At 46.4% G+C, this 22,514-nt stretch overlaps 2 protein-coding genes across 4 annotated transcripts in view; one reads left to right on the forward strand and one right to left on the reverse strand.

Moving 5' to 3' along the window:
• SGPL1 (sphingosine-1-phosphate lyase 1) overlaps positions 1–11,908 on the forward strand; it is a 61,620-nt gene extending 49,712 nt beyond the window's left edge. For both annotated transcript variants that reach the window (XM_039478124.2, XM_074382353.1), the window contains exons 8-15: positions 1,993–2,081; positions 3,404–3,509; positions 4,643–4,741; positions 5,423–5,572; positions 6,912–7,150; positions 8,629–8,775; positions 9,740–9,860; positions 10,385–11,908. In XM_039478124.2, the coding sequence (XP_039334058.1) occupies positions 1,993–2,081; positions 3,404–3,509; positions 4,643–4,741; positions 5,423–5,572; positions 6,912–7,150; positions 8,629–8,775; positions 9,740–9,860; positions 10,385–10,525 (1,092 nt within the window). In that variant the 3' untranslated portion in view covers positions 10,526–11,908. The remainder of the gene's footprint in view (positions 1–1,992; positions 2,082–3,403; positions 3,510–4,642; positions 4,742–5,422; positions 5,573–6,911; positions 7,151–8,628; positions 8,776–9,739; positions 9,861–10,384) is intronic.
• A 4,770-nt stretch (positions 11,909–16,678) lies between these two features.
• PCBD1 (pterin-4 alpha-carbinolamine dehydratase 1) lies at positions 16,679–22,148 on the reverse strand. 2 transcript variants are annotated; one of them, XM_039478126.2, is made up of 4 exons: positions 22,068–22,148; positions 19,291–19,422; positions 18,329–18,409; positions 16,679–17,214 (listed from the first exon to the last, which is right to left on the reverse strand). In XM_039478126.2, exons 1-4 carry the CDS (start codon positions 22,068–22,070, stop codon positions 17,116–17,118), a joined length of 315 nt encoding a protein of 104 aa, XP_039334060.1. In that variant the 5' UTR covers positions 22,071–22,148; the 3' UTR covers positions 16,679–17,115. The 2 variants fall into 2 exon arrangements, with proteins under 2 accessions (XP_039334060.1, XP_039334059.1); XM_039478125.2 differs by having other exon boundaries at positions 22,056–22,127.
• Between the last annotated feature and the right edge of the window lie 366 nt (positions 22,149–22,514).

A 22,514-nucleotide genomic window follows, 5' to 3' on the forward strand; every position in this document is an offset into this window, starting at 1 on the left:
TCTGGGTGAAGGAGTGAGACTCTGTCTCAAATAAAACAGAAAAAAGTAGAATTTAGATATTCCTACTTTTGCAGTCAAAAGTACACTGGTGTTTGCCTAACAAATAATGATGTTTTGACTAGTTATTGGACTAGAAATAGGCCACATGAAGCAGGTGACTAGGAATTTGGAAATATTTTTGCTGAGGTCATTACTGGACCTTCGGAGAGATTGACACACTGGAGACTTGGACTTCGCTGGTCCCTTCCCAGCTTTCTTCACAGCTGGCTTGGCTCCTCGCGTGACCTTCTGAGGTTTTATGCTAAACCACAGGACATGCTGCTGATTTGCAGAGCTGACCTCAACTGTAAGCACTTTATCTTCTGCAACACAGAAATGCAGAGACCTACAAGCAAGTGTCCCATGCCTAAGTTCAGTGCGTTATTTTGTGGTGATCGTCACATGTTTCATAAAGACTTCCTGAATCAAAAAATGACGTAACTTTTCTCAGCTAATCTTCTATATAACTCCTGGCCACAGGGATTTTGTATCCAATGGTATTTTTGTCCTATATGTGGATATTATTTTAGGAAAGTTCAGTGGTCACTTTCTGTGATTCCATCTTGTATTAAGGTACGCTGAATATCAAAATGTCGAAAAGTTTTACTTCTTATCAACAGATGCTAATGTATGACATTGAGTGAAGACTTTAATTTCTCAAGGGCTCAGTTTTCTCACCTGTAAATTGAAAAAACCTTTCAAAGACTATATGAATCTTCAGAGATACTAAGTCTAAGAAGTTGTCCAACAAGTTTAGTGCTGCGGCTCTTTGTTTTGGAGTGACTCATTCTCATATATTATTTTAAAAAAATATAGCCAGGTGGCCATGACATGCCTGTGTTGGTCAGGGTTTACTGAGAGTCAGGTGAGGCATTAAGACGTGTGGGGGCCAAGCGCAGTGACTCACACGTGTAATCCCAGCTCTTTGGGAGGCTGAGATGGGCAGCTCACTTGAGGCCAGGAGCTCAGGACGAGCCTGGCCAACATGGTGAAACCCTGTCTGTACTAAAAATACAAAAATTAGCCAGGTGTGGTGGTGGGTGCCTGTAATCCCAGTTACTCGGGTAACTGTGGCAAAAGAATCGCTTGAACCCGGGAGGTTAAGGCTGCAGTGAGCTGAGATCACGGCATGGCATTTCAGCCTGGGCAACAGAGTGAGACTCTGTCTCAAAAGGAAAAAAAAATGGATCGAGGGTCTGTTTGGTGTCAGCATCCATGCCAGGTGCCAGGAATGTTGTCATAAACAGATTGGTCCCTACTGTCATGAATCTGTAGTCCAGCGAGGAAAATAAGATGAATAAAAAGATCCCTACTTTTTTGGTTTGAACTCTGGTAAGAAATTTGTTTATCAGAGGGGCTAGGCCAAGCTTTAGGAAAACGTTTTACTTCATTTTTAAAAAATTAGGATTTTTGTTTTATTTCAAATAAGGCCACAAACTTCTATCAAGTAGAAACTTCTGCTATTCTCTCTCTTTTAAACGTGTCAAAACCACCAGTTTACTTTGGAAAATCTGAATGTCTCTTTTTAGCATATTGCACAATTTACCAAAATTGTAACATCACAATTTCACATTCTTTAACAGGCATTGAAGATTTAAATAAAATAATTCTGATATTTTCGAATGGCATAAAATGCCCTATCTTATCTGAAAATGGAAAAATTAACAGAAATGTAAATGGATTGTGACTACGTGGGATCTGGGCAGATGTGCATTTGTCTAGACAGTGCTGAGTTTCTGCCCATTACTTAGTACCTTTCATTCTTCTGAACCAAAATTAGGCTTAGCAGTAAAGCCAAATTTTCCTTCTGGAAGACTGCCTTGCAGTGTCTGCCTTGCAGCATGCATCCAAGACCTTATCTATTTCTATATCAAACATTGTCAAGATCAGGGCATGAAGAATCAGGGCATCCCTGACTCTCCCCCAGCAGATGGCATCTCTTCTTTATTATAGGTGACTTCTGGGGGGACAGAAAGCATATTGATGGCCTGCAAAGCATATCGGGACCTGGCCTTCGAGAAGGGGATCAAAACTCCAGAAATGTATGTATGTGTGGCTGTTTTGTCCCCTTTCGGATTTGTCTGTTTGGAGTACTGCTGTATGAAACAGAGCCAGATAGTCTGTTTTCCTGCTGCTTCTCTTCCTCTGGTAATTCTGGTCCATCTCCTAGCTTCTGTGCCCTTATCCTTTTACATTCAGTAAAATTCTAAATAGATCAGCCAGTTATTTTTAAAGATCATTCCCATCCCCTCATCACACATAGTATATACTACAAGCAAAAATGAGATCCTTTTTCCAAAAAGTCAGTTTGAAGACTGCATCTTTGAATCCTGTGATGTTTGTAAATTATTTGGAGCCTAAAGAAAGCTCTGTAGGTACCTTAGTTCTACTTATTTTAGAAAATTACTTAATATTATAGGCTGCTTCCAGGGTACTCTCTGGGAAAATCTTAGTGTGAGGGCTGTTTTCTGGGAGGAAGAATAAAAATATCTTACCGAGATTTACCCACATTGCCTTCCTTAGACATAAATTTCATGTTTGGTTACATTATTTTCCCTAGACTGTCTATCCCTTTGTACAGTATGTTTATCCTACATCTTAATATTTTCACCACAAATGTCAGAGACAGAGGGGATTTATTGCATATGGTCTCATGCTGTGATTCATACTTAGCATCAGAGAATAAACCAGGCTGCCATTCTTTCTTCATACATCACTCTTTGGTGTTTGGTAGCTCTTCAGCAGTAGAGATTTTTCTCCTTAAAAGTCACAGATTTATTGTATGAATGGACTCGTTGAGGGAAATCTAAAGCCAATACTTATCTGTGACCTCATTTCCTCTTACAGCACTATTTGAAATACTATTTCCAAATGTATAGGAGAAATGGGGATTTTAGTGTCTTCAGGTTTGTGGTTTTTCAAGGGGCCACTGAGCTGATGCTTGAAGGCTCTGTGAATATTTCTGCTTGAACATGGGTTGTACTGGGAAGCCTGCTTCTCATTTTCACAGAGTGCCTGTCTTTGGTAGGCAGCCATTAGCCAGCTCTACCTTACGTTGCTCTCATCCAAAGTCTCTGTCTCCCAGCTTTCCGCCTGCCAGCCCTGCTTTATGCTTGGGATCCCTCACTGTGGGATCACTTCTGAGTCCTCTTCCTATCGCCAGAATAATTTCCTCAGTAGGAGGGAAGTTTTTACAGAAAATCAATTGGCCTCTTTTTGTATGTACTTAAAAAGAAAAGTAAAGCAGTATAAATACTTAATATGGGGAAAAATAATCAGAATTTACTCCCAGTGATTAGCTGCTAATGCTTTTTTTTATTATTTTGGTCTGAATTTCATTATTCTCCTCTTCCCTGTCATCTAGTGTGGCTCCCCAAAGTGCCCATGCTGCATTTAACAAGGCAGCCAGCTATTTTGGGATGAAGCTTGTGCGGGTCCCACTGACGAAGATGATGGAGGTGGATGTGCGGGTGAGTCCCTGTGGAGGGCCCACGGTCTGTGCTGGACTCTGACAGCAGAAAGGGCTCTTGCTGACTAACCATATCCAGTCACACTCAGATGGGCTCTGACTGCCTTTGATTGTAGCAGCCAGAATATCAAACTGCACTGATAGTGGTGATTGACTGCGGCTTCAGTCTTTTCATAGGTTCATGAATTCTGAAAGAGGGGTGATCTAGTCACTAACTTGAGACTTTAAAGACGCCACGGGTTTTGCTGTCAGCACCACCACTTTTCCTTTCTTTTCTCTATTTGTAAAGTGAGCATGGGCTCCCTTCCCCTAGGACTCTTACTGTGGCCCAGGCACAGTGGCTCACATCTGTAATCCCAGCACTTTGGGAAACTGAGAAGGGAGGATTAGTGAAACCCTTTAGCCCAGGAGTTTGAGACCAGTCTGAGCAACATCTCTACAAAAATTTAAAAAATTAGCTGGATGTGGTGGCATGCACCTATAGTCCTAGCTACTCGGGAGGCTAGGGTGGGAGGATCACTTGACCCCCAGGAGATTGAGGCTGCGGTGAGCTATGTTTACAACCACTGCACTCCAGCTTGGGTGACAGAGCAAGACCCTATCTCAAAGCAAAACAAAAAGTCTCACTGTGGTTTTGGTTGGCTTGAATTAATACCATTGTCATTATAAAAGTGATTATTTTTATGCCTCACGTTTGTGTAGAGGAATTTTCTAGTTTGAGAGTTCCGTTAGAATCCCATTTGAGCTTTACGACATTCCAGAGAGGTTAATCAAGCTGTTATTGCAGTTCACGGATAAGGAACAGACTGAAGTGGTGTATTCAGGGTTTCACTGCTGGTAGGCTGTGGGGCTTGGACTCACATAGGGCACTTGCCTCTTAGCTCAATATTGCTTTTGCCCCCACAGCAATTGTAGTCTTATTTTGTGCTCTCAGACTATTCCCTGAATGGGCCTACCTGGACTCGCCTGTGTCCTGTCACCATAGTGGGATGTAGTCTGCTCCCAGTTGGAGTGGTGGAGGGGATGCTAGTGGAACTGGAACTCTCAGCTAGCAGCCCAGATTGCTCTTGGCAGCAGAAGAGAAGAGTAATTGTGACAGAGATTCTCATTTTCCGTTAAACTTTAAATCCCTAGGCAATGAGAAGAGCCATCTCCAGGAACACTGCCATGCTCGTCTGTTCTACCCCACAGTTTCCTCATGGTATAATGGATCCTGTCCCTGAAGTGGCCAAGGTAGATGGGAGAAATGGGCTGCTATGGCTGGCAGTGGATATTTTAAAACAAAGCCTAATGGAGCAGTACTTGGCAAATAGAAGCGATTTTTATTTTAGTTTTGACCACGTTAGTGATGAGTAGCTCTCATCAGCCCTAGGGGAAGCCCTGAGGCTCTGTTTGAAGCCTCTGAAAGTTGCTAGTCTCTGCTGTGGGGTAGGATAGTTCTTTAATCTGGATATTCTGAAATGGTCTTGCCTGTTAGATTGAGTTCTGAAAAGAATCTGCATGTAGTTATGTGCCCACCAGAGGGTGGCATTTCACATGCTGCCCCTCAGCACCTCCCTCTCCCTCTGTCCTCATCCTGTAGTGACTGAAGCAGGCAGGACCTTTCTCCTGCGCCAGAGGCAGCCTAGATCAGAGCTCTACTCATTTCCTTTCTGATTTTGCGGGGAGTTTGAGGTCATGCTTATTTAAATATAAAATAGATACCATATTTCAGTTGAATTATTTTGAAGGGAAAATACATTTGAAAGATAAATTTTATCAGGAATGTTAAAAATCGCAATTTTTTAAAAAAGCATATGAGGCATAATCCAAAATAGCCTTGTTTTTATAGCCCATCTTTTCACCCCTGTCTTGCAGTTTTTATTATAGGGCTATAAAGGAAATTCTCTTATGTTCTTTGTTTTTTGGAACAAGCTGGCTGTCAAATACAAAATACCCCTTCATGTCGACGCTTGTCTGGGAGGCTTCCTCATCGTCTTTATGGAGAAAGCAGGATACCCACTGGAGTACCCATTTGATTTCCGGGTGAAAGGTGTGACCAGTATTTCAGCCGATACCCATAAGGTGAGCTAGGAGGAGACCAAGTGTTACCAGTTGATTATTTTGACTATTATTGATAAAATAAATTGGTAGTTTCCCCGAAGTATAAAACTATCTATAGAATTCTCATCAGACGCTTGTTTTACACTCTCTCCCTGCCATCACCAGATTAGCTGGTTCAGGTGATGGAGTATAGTGGTAGAATTGACAAGCAGTGAAAAGGAACCTATTACCTTTATCTCAAATTGGCTTAGAGAATTTCTGTGTCCATTGACTGTGTATAACTAGAGCATGCTAGTATAGTGGCCCTTCCCTGAAGCCTTGAGGTGATTTGAGGTGGAGGTTAGAGTGGTGTGAGGGTTGATAGTGGACTTTACATGCTGGTAGATAACATTACAGTGCCTGTGCAGCTGGGCTCCTGAGCCTAAGTGACAGGAGAATGTTGATGGAAGACTCCTCTGGGAAATAGGGAAGAACCTGTGTGCTCAGGAACATTCAGCATTTGAGATGGCCATGCCTGCCACCCTTGGTGGACTGAGACAGAGTCTAGATCAGTTAGTAACGCTTCTGAGTATAAATCCAGATGTGGAAGACGTATTAGTAGTCTTGGGAATGTGTACCATGTTTTGATTGCATTTTCAAAGCTTGTTTTAAACTCAAGTGTATTAAAGACGTGTTTTTTAAAATGTATATGATCTGCAGCAGATTTTCAGTCAGGATCTGTTTTTTCCTTACCACCCAGATAGCTCCTGTGTCCTTTTCCCATAACCATCCATTTCTGGATGGTTCAGGTAATGAAATTAGTTCCACGTTAGTTTTACTAAGAGTTAGTTAGGGGGGCAGATGTTCTATAAGAAAACCAGTTACGTGGTTAATTTTAAAGCTGTATTAAGTAGCTTTTAGATTCTGAGCACCATTATATTCTTATAAGCATAATAGTCTTAGTAATACTAAGCAAAAAAGATGGGAAGGGGGTCAGTTGGTGATTTTAACTCAAAGTGACAAATTCCATCCTTTCCTGGCTTCCATTGGAAACTTATCCTTGTTTCCACCCTGACATACGGCTCCCAGTGAAATACTTTAAATAAGAAAAACTACATACTGGGCAAGAGAAATGCATTAACTGGGCACTGTTCTTCCCTGGGTCTCAGATTCCTCATTCCTAACATAGAGAATTTAAACTCCATCCCTTAAATTCCTTCTACCCTTTAACATTTTAAGTTTGAATCCTTAATGGGAATGGGAAACATTACAGAGAAACTGACAAATAAGTAGGATTTCCTTTGCATGCTGAGAGCTCTGGGACAAGGTCTGCCAGACAGAACTGTACTCTTACTTGTCTCGTCTGCTGCTTCTTCCACAGTATGGCTTCGCCCCAAAAGGCTCATCAGTGGTGTTGTATCGTGACAAGAAGTACAGGAACTATCAGTTCTTCATTGATACAGATTGGCAGGGTGGCATCTATGCTTCCCCATCCATTGCAGGCTCTCGGCCCGGTGGCATTAGCGCAGCCTGTTGGGCTGCCTTGATGCACTTCGGTGAGAACGGCTATGTTGAAGCTACCAAACAGATCATCAAAACTGCTCGCTTCCTCAAGTCAGAGTATGTGTGGAAGACTGAGATTCTGCCTTGTCTGTTGCTTTTTTTCCTACTAGGCTCAAGGCACCTGCCTGGCTAAGTATCCACAGCCCTAGCCCACCTCTTGTCTCTTGCAGGACAAAGGGGTTAGGGCAGCAGCTTATGAGTGTGGTGCTGGCCTGGGAGGAGAAGCTCCCTTTGGAGGGTCTTTAGAGACAGGGGCCTCATTCGTAGGTTGTCTCATCTCTGTGGATGTCTTAACAACTGGCAGCTCTTACCCTAAGGCTAATGTGCAATTTAATGGTTAGGACAGTGGTTCTCAAACTTGGGCATGCATCCTCATCACCTGAAGAGCTTGTTAAAACAGATTCCTGGGTCCATCCCTAGAGTTTCTGACTCAGTAGAACTGGGATAGGACCTAAGGATTTCCATTTCTGGAGATACTGATGCTACTGCTCCAGGAATCATACTTGAAGAATCATTGGAATAAGAAATATTTGGAAATGGGCCAGAAAGAATGAGGAAAGGAGGGTAATGAAATCTGGGGTTAAGCCAAGGCCAGAACAGGCTGCATGCTTTGTCTTATGTATCTGTTGACATCTTACCTGCCGGTCTCTCTGTGTGTCACTTGGATTGGGAGGCTCTTTTAATATCTTGAGGGGTAAGGAAAGCTGCCAGCAGGCACTTCTCATTTGAAAAAGATCCTTGACCAGGCATGGTAGCTCATGCCTGTAATCCTAGCGCTTCAGGAGGCCAAGGCAGGAGGATCGCTTAAGCCCAGGAGTTAAAGACCAACCCAGGCAACATAGTGAGACACTGTCCCTACAACAAATGTAAAAATTAGCCACATGTGGTGGTGTGTACCTTTGGTCCCAGCTACTCAGGAGGCTTAAGGCAAGAGGACTGCTTGAAGCCCAGGAATTTGAGGTTACAGTGAGCTAGGATCATACCACTGCACTCCAGCCTGGGTGACAGAGCGAGACCCTGTCTCAAATAAATAAGCAAACAAACAAATACATAAAAATTATATAGGTATACGTATATAAGTCCCCATATAGCTCTGCTTTTGTTAAGACTTGCTGTGCCATTTGTTGCTCTAGGGATTACATACAACTTTTTAGAACTGTGGAGATGGACAGATTATTTTTCCAGAAATTTTTTTAGTACATCTTTTATGCCTCAGAGGCCTGTAGGGGAGTATAATTGGGAGTTGGGTATAAGGTTTGAAGTCAGTGATTCAGAGTCATTAGATCTAGATGGGGTTTGGGCCTTGGAGTATTTTTATTGTTCCAGCTATGATTCTGATCTCAGTAAGAACCATTGATCCCAGTCTAGCCTTCTTCTTTTTGAAGATGAGAAGACTAAAGCCCAAAGAGTTAGATTGCATTCGTTATAAGGAAGACTTCGAATGATTAAACAGATAGTGACCAGAAGACTATATGTGACTGAATTTCCTTTTTCTTCCTTTTTTTATTTGTTTTTCTTGTTGTTGTTGTTTTAAGACTGGAAAATATCAAAGGCATCTTTGTTTTTGGGAATCCCCAATTGTCAGTCATTGCTCTGGGATCTCGTGATTTTGACATCTACCGATTATCAAACCTGATGACTGCTAAGGGGTGGAGCCTGAACCAGCTGCAGTTCCCACCCAGGTAAGCTTGAAGAAGCCTCTTGCCCTTATTTTGCTCCATGACTTTGAAAGAACTTGGGTGGTAAGGTAACCTGAGTATAGAGTTTGACTGTTAGAGGCCAGCACTTCAGTAGCGACTGTAGTATCCAAAAAATTTCTGTCTTGCCACCTGGAATTATAAAGAACAAGACCATTTGCTTTAAACTCTGGCAGAATTAGGTGACAGCTTCCCTAGACCAGTGGTTGGTCATGAGGTTTTTCTCCCACTCTCTAGCCTTTGTACTCTCCAGTCCATCCTGTACACAGCATCAAATTGCTCGTATAAAATACTCGTTATCTGGCCTATACTTAGTTCAAAACCTTCCGGGAGGTTTGTAATCATTCAGGCCTGCTATTGCCATCTTTAGTAGACTTTTCTAACCTAATCTTCCATGATTCCTTTGAGTAAATACACCACTCCAGCTGAGTAGGTCTGTTTATATCCTCTGTGTACAGCTTAGCCGTCTGCACGTTGGTGCATTGCCAGTCCCATCTGGACTATCTTTTTCCCTTTCCACAATTCCACTGACCCCATTAAATTCCTTCAGGGCAAGATAGAATTTCTTCTGTGCCCTGAAGTCCTTTAAGACCCCAGCCATGAGAGCACATGGGAGCTGATTATCTAAGATGACAGCGTCCCATTGATGGTGACGTAGTTGAAGGAATGGTGGTGGAGTTCGTGAGGGGATGGGTGGGACAAAGCAGCCAACCCTGTTCTTCCTCTTAGCATGGTTGTCGGTCATGCTGAGAAGCTCTGAGGCCAGCCCACGTCTGACAGCCCAAGCATGGGAGAGCTGGGATTCCCAGGACGGGGATCAACTTGGATGTCTACACTTGCCAGAAATAATGTGAAAGGGCCACCAGGAGATTCCCGTATTTGGGGCCGCATTACTTTAGAACATTTTTATTTCTTCAAGGTTGGTCTCTCTCTGTCTCTTCTTTCCTAGTATTCATTTCTGCATCACGCTAGTACATGCCCGGAAACGAGTAGCTGTACAATTCCTGAAGGATGTCCGAGAATCCGTCACTCAAATCATGAAGAATCCTAAAGCGAAGACCACAGGAATGGTAGGGACACTTGGTTTTTTTCTTCCCTTGGAAATTTAGGTGTTGGTGGAGAGTTTGAAAAAATCAAATGACCAGGAGTCTGTTCCTGCCCCTGCACTTTTGCCACAGACATTTTTCACTTGTTTGGAGCTGATGATCTCTGTGTCACTCACCCTTAGGGTTGCTGAGGTCTCAAATGAGATACAATATAAAGCCCCTTGTAAGGTAGAGACTGCTGTACAAAAGCACCTGCTGGTAGCATCCATTTGAAAAGAAAATTTTGACACAGGAAAGGTAGTAAACGTGTTTTCTCTGGACTTTTCTACAGTAAATCCCTTAGGCTAGTTCCTTTATGCAAAAAGGCTGACTGGAAAGCCCCTGTGAAAGTTTACTGTTTCTGATAGAATGATGGGATGCCTGAGGTGGAAAGGGTGGGCAGCGCACATGTGAAGCTAGGATTCGGGGAGAAGGGGCTCATCACTGCAGTTTTATTCTTGCTCCTGGATCCAGCCTCACTAATAATGTCTCTTTGTTTGGATTTGTAGGGTGCCGTCTACGGCATGGCCCAGACAACTGTGGACAGGAATATGGTTGCAGAATTGTCCTCGGTCTTCTTGGACAGCTTGTACAGCACAGACACTGTCACCCAGGGCAGCCAGATGAATGGTTCTCCAAAACCCCACTGAGCTTGGACCCTTTCTAGTCCCAAGAGGCTTCCAGCCTTCAGAAGGTTCTTGGGGTATGGAACAGGCCATGCGCTACCTTGACATCTGGTCTGGCTCCATAGAGCACAACTCAAGATAGACTGAGACAGCTTGAGCCTCAGGATTCTTGTTCCTCCTCTTGTCATCCTTTTGTGGTTTTTAATTTGAAGACCCCAGAGGATTCTATTATATAATGATTTTGCCCTTGTTATAAATGTTACCCTAGGAATTGTTTTAACCATTTGCTTTTCTAAACTCTCTAGCTTTCAACTTCACTTAACCATTGTGTGGCAGCTCTGACCTGTCCTGATTCTGTAGAGAAGCTGGGGTGCAGTGTATGAGATAGCTAGAGTGTCTTTCTTAGGCAGGAGGCGTTTACGTAACAGATGTTTCCCCAGCCAGGTGTGAGGTGTACTCTAAGCAGGCGGCTTTTTCAGCACCCCCTCCTTTTTTTTTTTTTTTGAGACGGAGTTTTGCTCTTTTGCCCAGGCCGGAGTGCAGTGGCATGATCTCGGTTCACTGCAACCTCCACCCTGCCAGGTTCAAGCGATTCTTCTGCCTCAGCCTCTCGAGTAGCTGGGATTATAAGCGCCTGCCACCACACCCAGCTAATTTTTCGTATTTTTAGTAGAGACGGAGTTTTGCCAGGCTGGTCTCAAACTCCTGATCTCAGGTGATCCACCTGCCTCGGTCTCCCAAAGTGCTGGGATTACAGGTGTCAGCCATCATGCCCCACCCTCTCTGTCTTAAGAGTAGGTTCGTTGTCTATCTTAGAATCACTTCTATTGCAACTCATTTTGTTTTTCCAGGACACAGATCGGCCAGGCTGCTGTTCCCTAATATGCAGGACAGGACTATTCTAGCTTACCTGCTTACTCCACCCAGGCAGGGTTTGGGGTGGTCTCTTCTGTGTCTGCAGTCCCCACTTGACACTTGGTTGCCACCATTTTTGGAGATTCTTGTTTAAAATGATGCTCCCATTGGCTTGTTCTTGTTACCATGGACTAGGAAGAAAACATGGTTTCCAAATATTCTAGGAGCTTTTGGCCATGGTGCTGCCTCCTGGAATTGCTAGTAGTCAAAGCACACCTGAGCTCTATCCTGGGCTGGTGGTGAGCAGAAACCAGGCCTTTCTCTATGCTTTTCTGAATGGTTCTCCAAAACCATTCATGTTAGTTAGGATCTGAAGGCTGTCATTCAGATAGTCAGATTTCCTGACTATCTGAATAGGATGAGCACCCGGATTCAAATTTGTCACCAGAGTTGGTGGTGGTCCTTCCCTGCACCCTCGCGATAAGCCATCATGTAATGAAAATATGTTTGCTTGAAGGAACAGCTCAAAGCACCTTCACAAGTTGCCTTGACTTACCCTAGGTGGGTGTGAAAGAGCACCTGTTGCAAGGAAAATTTTCTCTATTACTGTGTTCTTCTGCCTCTTCCCCCTTGATTCAGCTTTCTAAGGTACTATGGCAGTTTTGCCTCAGGTGCTGGACGTTTCTCAGCCGTGGCAGCACAGGGAGAGAAACAGGAAAGCAGAATGGCGAGCAGCCTTATGGCCCAGGGCCTATAATCCCAAGACTGGCTGCTCAGGGTGGTGCAGGGACAGGACCAGACCCTGCGTCCACTTCCTGCCCTCTTTCCCCTGTAGAGAACTCTCCCTTAGGCTGAGCCACTGTCCTGCTCTAATGACATCATACCATGTGCCTTCCTCCTCAGCAGTGAGCAGTGAGCTACTCCTGGCCCAGGCCTTAGGGGAAATTTGGATCAGTCTTTGAGGTTTCTATTTGGGTAGGGGAGTACTTAGGACAGGTCGGGAGACACTTTCCTCTGTTCCATTCCCCATCTCAGGGACTCCTGAATATTCAGCCTCTCCAGGCTGGTATCTTCTAGTTTCCCCACTGGGAATGCTGGCTGAGAGAGCCATGAGTACCAGACTTTTCCTCAAGCTCCTTAGCACATTAGTCTAAAGTGTTCTTGAGCACTGTACTACTTACCCAACAACTGTGACTAGGTGGCCACGCCATTTAGGGCTGGTGTGGCATTTATGTGTGTGTGTTCTTCCCGTTTGCTCCACATTGCATTGTAGGTTCCAAGAGTGGGCAATGTTTGTGTGTGTGTGTGTGTGTGTGTGTGCGCGTGTGTGCGCGTGTGTGCGTGTCAGAGGGAGCCCTGGCAGGTACCTCTTTGAGAGTAGTTATAGTCAAAGCTGTGTGGTCAGTGCATTATGTTGGAGGAGGTCCAGGAAGCCAGAACCACCCAGCAGACAGACACCACTGTGGCTTGCCAGCTGCCAAGATGGAGAAGCATATCCCCTATGAGTGTCTCCCCAGAACCAGACCCCTGAGCCGCTCGCTTCCTCTGTGCTGTGACAACATTGGTGCCAGGGGAGATGGTGTTTTTCAAAGGGACCTACTGTAGCCACTTTAATTTACAATTAAGAGCCTTAGTTTGACTTCACACTTGTGTAGGCTTTTCATTTTGTATTTTTGTGTATGTGTGCATATAGCAACTAGTCTGTGGCAGAGGTGGGTAGAGAGTCTTAGTAGTATCATGTCGCATGCAGATGTCACATCGGCCTCTGCAAAAACTGTACTGTGTTGTTTCTGCATTAGACTTAAGTAGTCATGTGAACACTGCTGTGTCACTTTTAATATTACGAGTTTTATACTTGGAAAATGGTACTTGCTTATTTTAAATCTCTTATCTTCTCCAACCTCCCCCTTCTCATCTCAACCCTCCCTTCCTAATTGCAGCAATAATCCCCAAAAGCAATTAAATAGTTAAATGACCCTAACTGTAATTACTGTGAATGGTTGCATTCATTTGATTACTTGGGCACAGACGAGATCACAAATGGGGCGGTGGCCATGCTTGAATGGGCTCCTGGTGAGAGATTGCCCCCTGGTGGTGAAGCAATCCATCTGCTTTCCCGACACAGTTAAGCGGCAATCTGTCTCATTTCCAGGCATGTTAATAGGTCGCTGATTGGTCCCTGCACTAGGGGTAGTGGTCATCTCTATTTCAGAGAGGTCTGAAATTCAGGTTCTTAGTTTGCCAGGGACAGACCCTGTCTTAACGTTTTTTTACATCTTCATCATCCACTTCTGCCCATGCTTTGCTGCTTACAACAACGAGGGATTGAGCCATCTGGGTGGTCTCTAGCCAGCTGGGCAGTGTGGTTCTTTCTAACCAAGGGGTAGTTTCTAACCAAGGGGTAGGCCTCAAGCCCTACATTTGGTTTAGGGGCTGACAGAGCTCCTCAGATAATCTTCTCACACATGTAACTGCTGGACATCTTATTCTATTATGAATAAGAAATGAGAAGTTTTCCCAAAGGGTTAGTTAGGATCTGAAGACCGTCATTCAGATAATTCACCTTTTCCTTTTGGCTTTTGGCCCATTCAGACTTTGCCAGAATCAAGCCAAGGACTGCTTTTTGTTGCTACAGTTTTCTGCCAGATAGCCTAGTTCTTGAGTACCTGGAAACCAGAAAGAGGATCCAGTATATGCCTGGATTAGGATGCCTGGCTCATCTAGGAAGTCACATCTGGGGTGCTTATTGCTGCTCCATACAGCTGCAGGCCCGCCCCTTGGCCTTCTCTGTAGGTTCTTGGCAGCCATGAGCAGCTTCCAGCCAGTGACAAGTAGTTACTGAGTCCTAATTTGATAGCCACAAACTATACCCTGGGTAGGCAAAGTCAGATTTTTGAGAACCTTTTCTTGACTTGAAGTTTTTATTACCTTCTTTTATGCTTTCCTCTGTCTCGTAATTTCTTCTCTGAATATCCTTCCCTGTAATTTCAATTATTTGGATTTAGAATAAACTTATTTATTTCTAAAAAAAAAAAAAAAAAGTATTGTCTGTGTCTTTGTCTCACGTAAATGTGCTTCATACAACTATAGTACTGCCAAGATTGGCTTTATCTTTTGGAGACAAGATTTCACTGTTCCCCAGACTAGAAGGCAATGGCACGATCATGGCTCACTGCAGCCTTGACCTCCCAGGCTCAAGTGATCCTCCCACCTCAGCCTCCTGAGTAGCTGGGACTGCAGGTGTGTGCCACTGTGCCTGGCTAATTTTTCTGTACATTTTGTAGAGAGTTTCTCTATGTTGCCCAGCCTAGTCTCTAACTCCTGGGCTCAAATGATCCTCCCACCTTGGCCTCCCAAAGTGTTGGAAATACAGGTACGAACTGTCCCTGTACCTGTATTTCAATATTTTTCAACCCTTGACCCTGATAATAAGCAGAGGCAGGAATGTAACATAACAGCATCATCCATACCTCTGTGTCTGGTGTCTTCTGTCCTCTAGTCCTCAAGTCATCAGATCAAAGCACACTTGGAAAAATTTAAGTCCGAAGTGGAGCAGATGGGAGACCGCTGTCTGAATCTTGTTTGCCATCAACATAGGTGTTGATAATTTCTTACTGTTGATAATTTCTTACTAGCATATATGATAGGAAGGGGGTCCTGCTAATTCCTCTTATGAAAAATGTGCTTATTTCCCAGCCTCCATCCTCTGGCCTTTGCTGGGGGACCAACTTATCTAGGCTGACTGAGTTGTGACACTGCTAGATTCCTGCTCCAAGTGACCCTGGCATTTGCAAGTCAGCTTAGTATTTGGGTTAGGAGACATGGGTGAGAACTATTAGGAAAAAGGCTTCCCAGTCTCTGCATCATGGCAGATGTGAGGTGAAATCTGTGTGGCATGCACACGGGGGTAGAGATGAGGCTGCTCTCAGTGTCCCCTTCATGACACGGTGTGGGACATTCTGTCCTAGAGAGTTCCAGGCTGAGGAAACTTGACTGTGCGAACCATCTCCCTTAACTGCTCCAGTGGTCAATAGCCAGCCAGCTCCTAAGCTGCCTGTGTCTTCTCTCCTGTGGAGTAAAACCAGGCAAGCCCTAAGAACTTGGCTAAGATTTTAAGAAACTGAGGCGACCATCAGGATTTGAAATATCCCGTATCTGATATGATAGGCCTGTGTATTAGGATTCTCCAGAGAAACAGAACGAATATACACAGAGATTTCTTAGAAGGAATTGGCTCATGTGATTCTGGAGGCTGTCAAGTCCCGAGATCTGCAGTTGGCAAGCTGGAGACCCAGGAAGGCAAGGTGGTATTATTCCAGTCTGGAGGCTTACGGCCTTGAGACCCAAGGGGAGTGGATGTTTCAGTTTAAGTCCCAAAGCAGGAAAAGACCAACGTGCCACCTCAGGGCAGTCAGGTGGGAGGACTTCCCTCTTATTTGGGGGGAGGTCTGCCCTTTTTAGCCCTTTTGTTCTATACAGGCCTTCAGCTTGTTGAATGAGGCCACCCATGTTAGGGAAGGCAGTCGGCTTTTCTCAGTCTACGGATTCAAACGTTAACCTCATTCAGAAACTCCCTCACAAACACACCCAGAATGACCAAATGCCTGGGCACCCCATGGCCCAATCAAGTTGACATAAAACTAGCCATCACAGCCAGGAAGAAGATACAGGTTAGGTATTCCTCATCTGAAAGGTGTGGGGTCACCAGATGTGTTTCAGATACAGGATTTTGGAATATTTGCATTATCCTGACGAGTTGAGCATTGTAATCTGAAAATGGGAAATCTAAAATGATCCAGTGAGATCATTTTAGATCATCTCAAAAAGTTTCAGATTTTGGATTTCCAATTTTCAAATTAGGAATGTTCAACCTGTAATATGGCCCCAAACTGCCTTTCTAGACATAGGTTCCACATGAATATAATACCTGTGACCTTCACATCCTTATCTGTGTTCATGGTGTTCTTTTGGCGGTCTCTGTTTCTCAAGAATCCCATCCAGGTCTTCAAGGCATAGCTCAAAGCCTCCAGATTTGCCCTTGTCACCATTAATCACTTGTGTCCCCCTTAGCTCATCTTTTAACCTGCTATCTAGCGTTAATTCACCTTAGTAACAGTTAATTAGTACTCGTTAATTGTGTTCCTGTTTGTTGATAATCACGATATCCCCCAGATGATAATGAATCTGAAGGCAAGGTGGTCTGGTCCCACTCTTTACCCGGTACCTTCAACAGTGCCTAGCACAGAGGAAGTGCTTTCATTTAAATGCCTATTGACTCCAATTTGGACTGACCTGTGGAAAAGAAGTGTCTAGAGCCTGAGACCAAGTGATATCATAGTTTTATTTGAGACATAAAAGCACATGTGTTTCTGTTACATAGTGTAGGTTTAGCTTACTGGTTTCTAAGACAAGACTTTATTTCACCCTGTGTCACAGCTTCCTGGGAAATGAATTAGGGAGCAAGATACAGCTTGGCAAGAAAATCATTATTGTTGCTGGGAAGTTGCAAAGAAAGGGGAGCGCTTATTCAAATCAGTGTAACAGAGCTCCCAGGATAAAGAGAGTGGTGCAGGGAAAAGTTCTAAATTCCTGATGTTGGTAGGGATGCTAGCACATCCCACAGCAAGGACTAACCCCTCAGTGGAGGCAGCTGGGTCTTGGGAGGGAAGTCGGGGCAGGCCAAGGGCTCCTCAGCTCCCTCCCTGGATTCCCAGTTCATTCACCCCTTTTCCCTGAGGAATTCAGAGGAAGGGCGGGGTCTATGTCATGGACACTGCTACTTGTTCAATGAAGCTGGCCAGGTTTATGTCCCGTTCTGAAAGGCCGGCACACTCGTGGGTGCTCAGTGTGATGTGGACCTGAAACGAAACCAGAAATTCTGCTTCCACGGACTTCAGAACAGGAGGGAGTCAATAGCAGCTGGGCTCAACCCCGCTAGGAGTTCCAGAATAGCAGCTGGCCACTCTGATCTCTCCTGGGTACTCCTTCCTGTCCTGTCTGTCACAACATCTTCTACATCTCCCCTTACGCTGTCTTTCAAAAAAAATTGTGACTTCAGCTATAGAGTAAACACATCCAAATGTCAAGAGCAAACTAAAAGCTAAAGACAAAACCAAAAACCAATGCCAACTCCTAAACACTATCCATTCACAGATGGCCTCTTTCACCCTTACTGCTTTTATAAACAGAAACCAGCAGAGCTTTTGGCACGTGGTAGACATTTCATGACTGTTTTCATCATTAAGCAATTTGATAGACTGGCTATGTGTGTGCATTCTTAGTTCAAGTTTATTAAGTTTTCATTCTTCCATACCTCCAGCAAGATTAAAGCCTTTTAATGCTATGAACCCTGAATAAGTATGCCTGACTCCCACAGCCTTTCCTTTCTTGGGTTTTGTCTTCTTTTTTTTTTTTTTTTTTTTTGAGACGGAGTTTCACTCTTGTTACCCAGACTGGAGTGCAATGGCGCAATCTCGGCTCACCACAACCTCCGCCTCCTAGGTTCAAGCAATTCTCCTGCCTCAGCCTCCCAAGTAGCTGGGACTACAGGCATGCACCAACATGCCCAGCTAATTTTTGCATTTTTAGTAGAGACGGGGTTTCACCATGTTGACCAGGATGGTCTCGATCTCTTGACCTCGTGATCTACCCGCCTCGGCCTCCCAAAGTGCTGGGATTACAGGCGTGAGCCACCATGCCTGGCTGGTTTTGCCTTCTTAATTTCTACTTTCTCCAAGTATCTCATGCACCTTTTAATTTACATTTCTTTATAGTAAGACTGATGATTTTTTTCCCAGGTGTATTTATGCTGATTTTAGGCATGTGCAATCTCACTGAGATCGGGAACGAGATGAGTGGATGATCTGTGGGTCAGGAAGGGTCATTGTTAAGTCCAAAAGCCTTCAGAATGTGTCAGAGTTCACAGGATTTGTATGGGGGCAGAGCACAAGAGAGGCACATAGCATCACTCACCTTGTTGTACACGTTAAACCATTCAGGATGGTGGTCCAGTTTCTCAGCCTGCAGGGCCACTCTTGTCATGAACCCAAAAGCCTATATAAGTGAGATGAGAGCTAGGTTAGTTTCTTTTCTTTTCTTTTTTTTTTTTTTTTTCTTTTTGTGAGACGGAGTTTCACTCTTGTTACCCAGGCTGGAGTGCAACGGCATGATCTCGGCTCACCGCAACCTCCACCTCCTGGGTTCAGGCAATTCTCCTGCCTCAGCCTCCTGAGTAGCTGGGATTACAGGCACGCGCCACCATGCCCAGCTAATTTTTTGTATTTTTAGTAGAGACGGGGTTTCACCACGTTGACCAGGATGGTCTCGATCTCTTGACCTCGTGATCCACCCGCCTCGGCCTCCCAAAGTGCTGGGATTACAGGCTTGAGCCACCGCGCCCGGTGAGCTAGGTTAGTTTCTAAGAGAAAGGACTTCTGTATATCACCAAGTCAAGGCCTAGACACAGGAGGATCAGGAGACTCCCCTCTCTTTAATCATTTCCCCCTTGACATCCTGTCACTGGTTCTCAGGCTTGAGTTCGAGGTTTTCCCTGCAGTAGGAAGAAAGTCTTAGGACACCAGCAAGGTGGAAACACCACAGCCGGCTTTTGGTCTGGCTAGTCTTGGCTGTCTGTTCAAATGTCTTCAGATGTACATAGTTCCTACTTGAACTATCTCCTCAGAGGACTGCTGCTAAAAGTTCCAGGAAGGGAGAGCCCAAGACACATACAGCCTCCTACTCTCCAGTCCCCAAAGATGCCACTTTCCAAGTTAGGCGGGAAAATTAATTTCCCTACTGGCACAGTGCCCAAATAACTGGATGAGTGTGGTGTCTAAGAGTCTTGGCTAACAGGACGTGCAGGGAGAGAACATGCTCTGGAAGGTGACCCTGTCAGCCCCAGCCTCAGAAAACTCTGTCCCGCCCTGGTGCCATACCCTGTTGAAGTCTTTGAAATGAAACTGCTTGAAGATGGCATCGCGGCCTTCCAGCTCATTCCACCCCACGGCCCTCAGGTTTGGCAGCAGCTGCTCCCTCTCCTCGGCGCTCAGCCTGTGTGCTTTGCCAGCCTAGAAGAAGGGGAAAAAAACAGACGCCCAAGGGCATTGCTTTTTATAGGTCAAAACAGAGGGGCTCCAACCTTTAGGGGAACTTAGCCAGCCTCCACTGGCTGCTTTGGATGTGGGTGACCAAAGGGCAGCAGGTCTTTAAGCAATAAGCTGGGAGGCTTCAAGGGTGGCACTCTGCCTAGGAGGTGAGGTCCGGGCTTATCCACTGATAGGCTCTCAGGTCTTGGGTTTTACATGTAACACAGAGAAAGGAGATCCCAAAGGCAATGTAATGCATATGACCTGGACAGAGAGGCACTCTTCCCCAACCCTGCCCTCAAAGCCTTACAGACCCTCCCTCCATGAGCTCTATTATATCCATGAGGGCGTAAAAGCAAAATAAATCCCAGATGCAAATATGTTACTCCACAACCTCTCAGGAAAAGAGTACCCATGACTGTCCCCCGTTCCTTTTCCTATTATGTACTTCATCATACGCGCCCCACGTCCCTGCCATAACTTCCACGTGTACTGAAGAGGAAACAGGCCTAGAGAAGGGAAATCACTTGTCTACTGTTCTTTCCCGCCCACCCCTAGCTAGTGATGGCGCAGGCAGCATTTTCAAAGTGTGGTCTGTGCGTCAGCATCCCTGGGGCTGGGCAAAGGAACCAGCATTTAAAATACGCGTCCAGCCCATTCTCAGCTACACTGCAGCTGACCACCGCTGACACTACCTGTAGCAGGTCCTCAGTCACGCTCCCATGCAGCCTCTGGTCTTGAGCCGCCTGGGCTCGGTTTCTCAGTGTTTCCGTATTCTTTTCTGGCTGGTTGGTAAGCTCAGGCCACAGAGCTCAGTCCCCAGCGTGGAAGGAACTTGGCCAAAGGCAGCTGGCAAACCCAGTGTCCCATCCTATTTACCTACTGTGCAAAGTACCCTCAAGGCAGTCCAAATTGGCACGATTCAAGCCATGAGTGGAACCTCAGAGAATGCAAGGAAGCAAGGGTCAGTTTCATCCTAGGAGGATCCAGTTCTAGGAGCTTAAGGGATCCCAGAACGTAGGCTTCTAGAGTCGCTCCACCCCAGGGCAGAAATAAAGAGAGTGCTGAATTCAAAAGGAATGATTTAGGGATGGGGGGTGGAATGTGAGGGAGATTAATTCAGCTTTTATGAGGCAGCCTGCAGACTGAACACGGTGTCTTGATTGGCAGGAGGCTTCAGCGCCGGTTTCACCATTTACCAGCCAGGTGGCTGTCCCTCCCTTGGCAGAACCTCCACCTCCACAGATCATCATGAGGTGCCAATGGGACACTTTAGGAAACGCCACTGTTATAAAGCAAATGTCATCTGCATTTAAAAAAAATACTTCCTAAGGCAAGTAGACTTGTGATGGGCCTGGTAGCATTTGGGGTGGTTGAAGCATCGCAGTGCTTTTCCAAATCCGTCTTTTTTCCCTCCTGAAAACGTGAGCTCTCTCTGGACTGATGGGGCTTGGCCCCTCTCCTCCCCTCCGCTCTGGATGGCTACCGGGATGGAACGGCTGCAGCGATTTGCCTCACCTGCCCAATAGGAAGGTCTCTACTCCAGAGCCAGCCCTCTCCCACTGGCTGACCCTCTGGTCCGTGTATCCAGGCAACCAGAAGTCAGCCGAGGAGGCATCAGAGCCCACTGTTTACTTCCTTGGCTCTTAAAGGGGTGGGTGGATCCAGGTGGGTTCTTGGGAGGCTTCCCTTTCTCGGTAGAGTCTTCGGGAAGCCCCAAGTTGCACAGCCGGGAGCTGAACTGACAACCTTCCAGCTGCCGGCTCTGGAGGCAGAGATGGGGAAGGGGATCCTGTTTGCTAAGTAAGTCCTCCTCGCCTCCTCTGGTGAGGTGTGCGGAACGGAACGGTTACTGATTTCCCAAGTCTGCATCTCTGGGGCCTCAGCGCCCCTCACAAACAGCCCCTCGCATCCTCTCTCCCGCCAAGTCCCTCTCCTATCAAAAGGCCCTCCCGGTCCTGACTGCTCCCAAGGCCTCTGGACCTGAAATGGTCTGGTGACGACGCTCCAGAACCTACAGCAGAGCAAGGGCCTGGCCCCGCCCCGGGGCTGCGGGAGCAGCTCACCCGGGAGGAGGGTTGACCCTGAGCCCTCCAATCCCCCGTGGCCGGGCATGAGCCTCAAACCGGCTTGGGGGCTGGCTCTGGGGCCCGGGACAGCACAGGGACGCAGAGCCTGAGTCCCAGGCAGACCCTGTACCCGGGATGCTAGCCGGAAGGGGCGGCGGACAGGCACGCACAGGAGCGCGCAAACTCGGCCTCCCTCGCGCTCCCACCCCAGTACAAAGCAGAATCCGGCCACTAAGGGGAAGCGATCTGCGGACTGCCCCACCACGGTCTTGCCCCGCCCCCGGCAGGGTCCCGGGCCGAGCCTGGCCTGGGTCAGGCAGGCCTGGCCTCCCGCCTGCCTGGGACCCAGACCCGCTACCACCCCTCTCAGGGCCTCAGCTTCCTCTCCGCGCTGCCGGCGATAGGGAGCCGGGCAGAGACCCCACTCTCCGACCCCCGCAGCTCCGCAGGGGGCTCGAAGGGAGCCTCCCCTCCTCCCCAGCTCCCTCCCGCCCCCACCTCGCCCGTGGCTGCCCCGGCCCCGCTGCCTGGATCGCGGCGACGCACCCCTGGGCTCACCATGGCGCGGGCGGCAGCAGGTGGCTGGCGGAGAGGGCAGGCGGCGGCCAGGCGCGCAGGCGGCCGTCCCGGGGCGGGGCCGCGCTCGGGCCGCCCCCGGGTAATGGTTAACGTCCCCAGCCAGGGACGCGCTGGGCTTGCTGCTTTCCAGCACTTTCCTCGCTGCTCAGAGCCATCCTGCGTGCTCGTTTCATGGGGCTAGGGTGAAACATGAGGGCTCCAGACGCCCGCTTCTGGGTTGGAATCCCACCCCGCCGCTTACAGCTGGGTGGCCCTGGGCGCCAGAATACCTAAGTTTTTATCCATAAAAATATTTTATTTGGATATAATTGACATGTTATAATTGCACATATTGAAAGTGCACAATTTGATAAATTTTAATCTGTTTCCCTGTTCTCTCGTGAAACTATCACCACGATCAAGATTATGAACCTATCATCACACCTG

Source organism: Saimiri boliviensis, chromosome 12 (genome assembly GCF_048565385.1).
Source record: "Saimiri boliviensis isolate mSaiBol1 chromosome 12, mSaiBol1.pri, whole genome shotgun sequence".
NCBI classification, from domain to species: Eukaryota; Metazoa; Chordata; class Mammalia; order Primates; family Cebidae; genus Saimiri; species Saimiri boliviensis.

Coding starts and splice junctions, on each gene's coding strand:
- PCBD1 (XM_039478125.2), bottom strand. Junction 18,410..19,290: donor ATTTCAAAGACTTCAACAGG/GTATGGCACCAG, acceptor TCACTTATATAG/GCTTTTGGGTTCATGACAAG. Junction 17,215..18,328: donor GGTTTAACGTGTACAACAAG/GTGAGTGATGCT, acceptor GTTTCGTTTCAG/GTCCACATCACACTGAGCAC.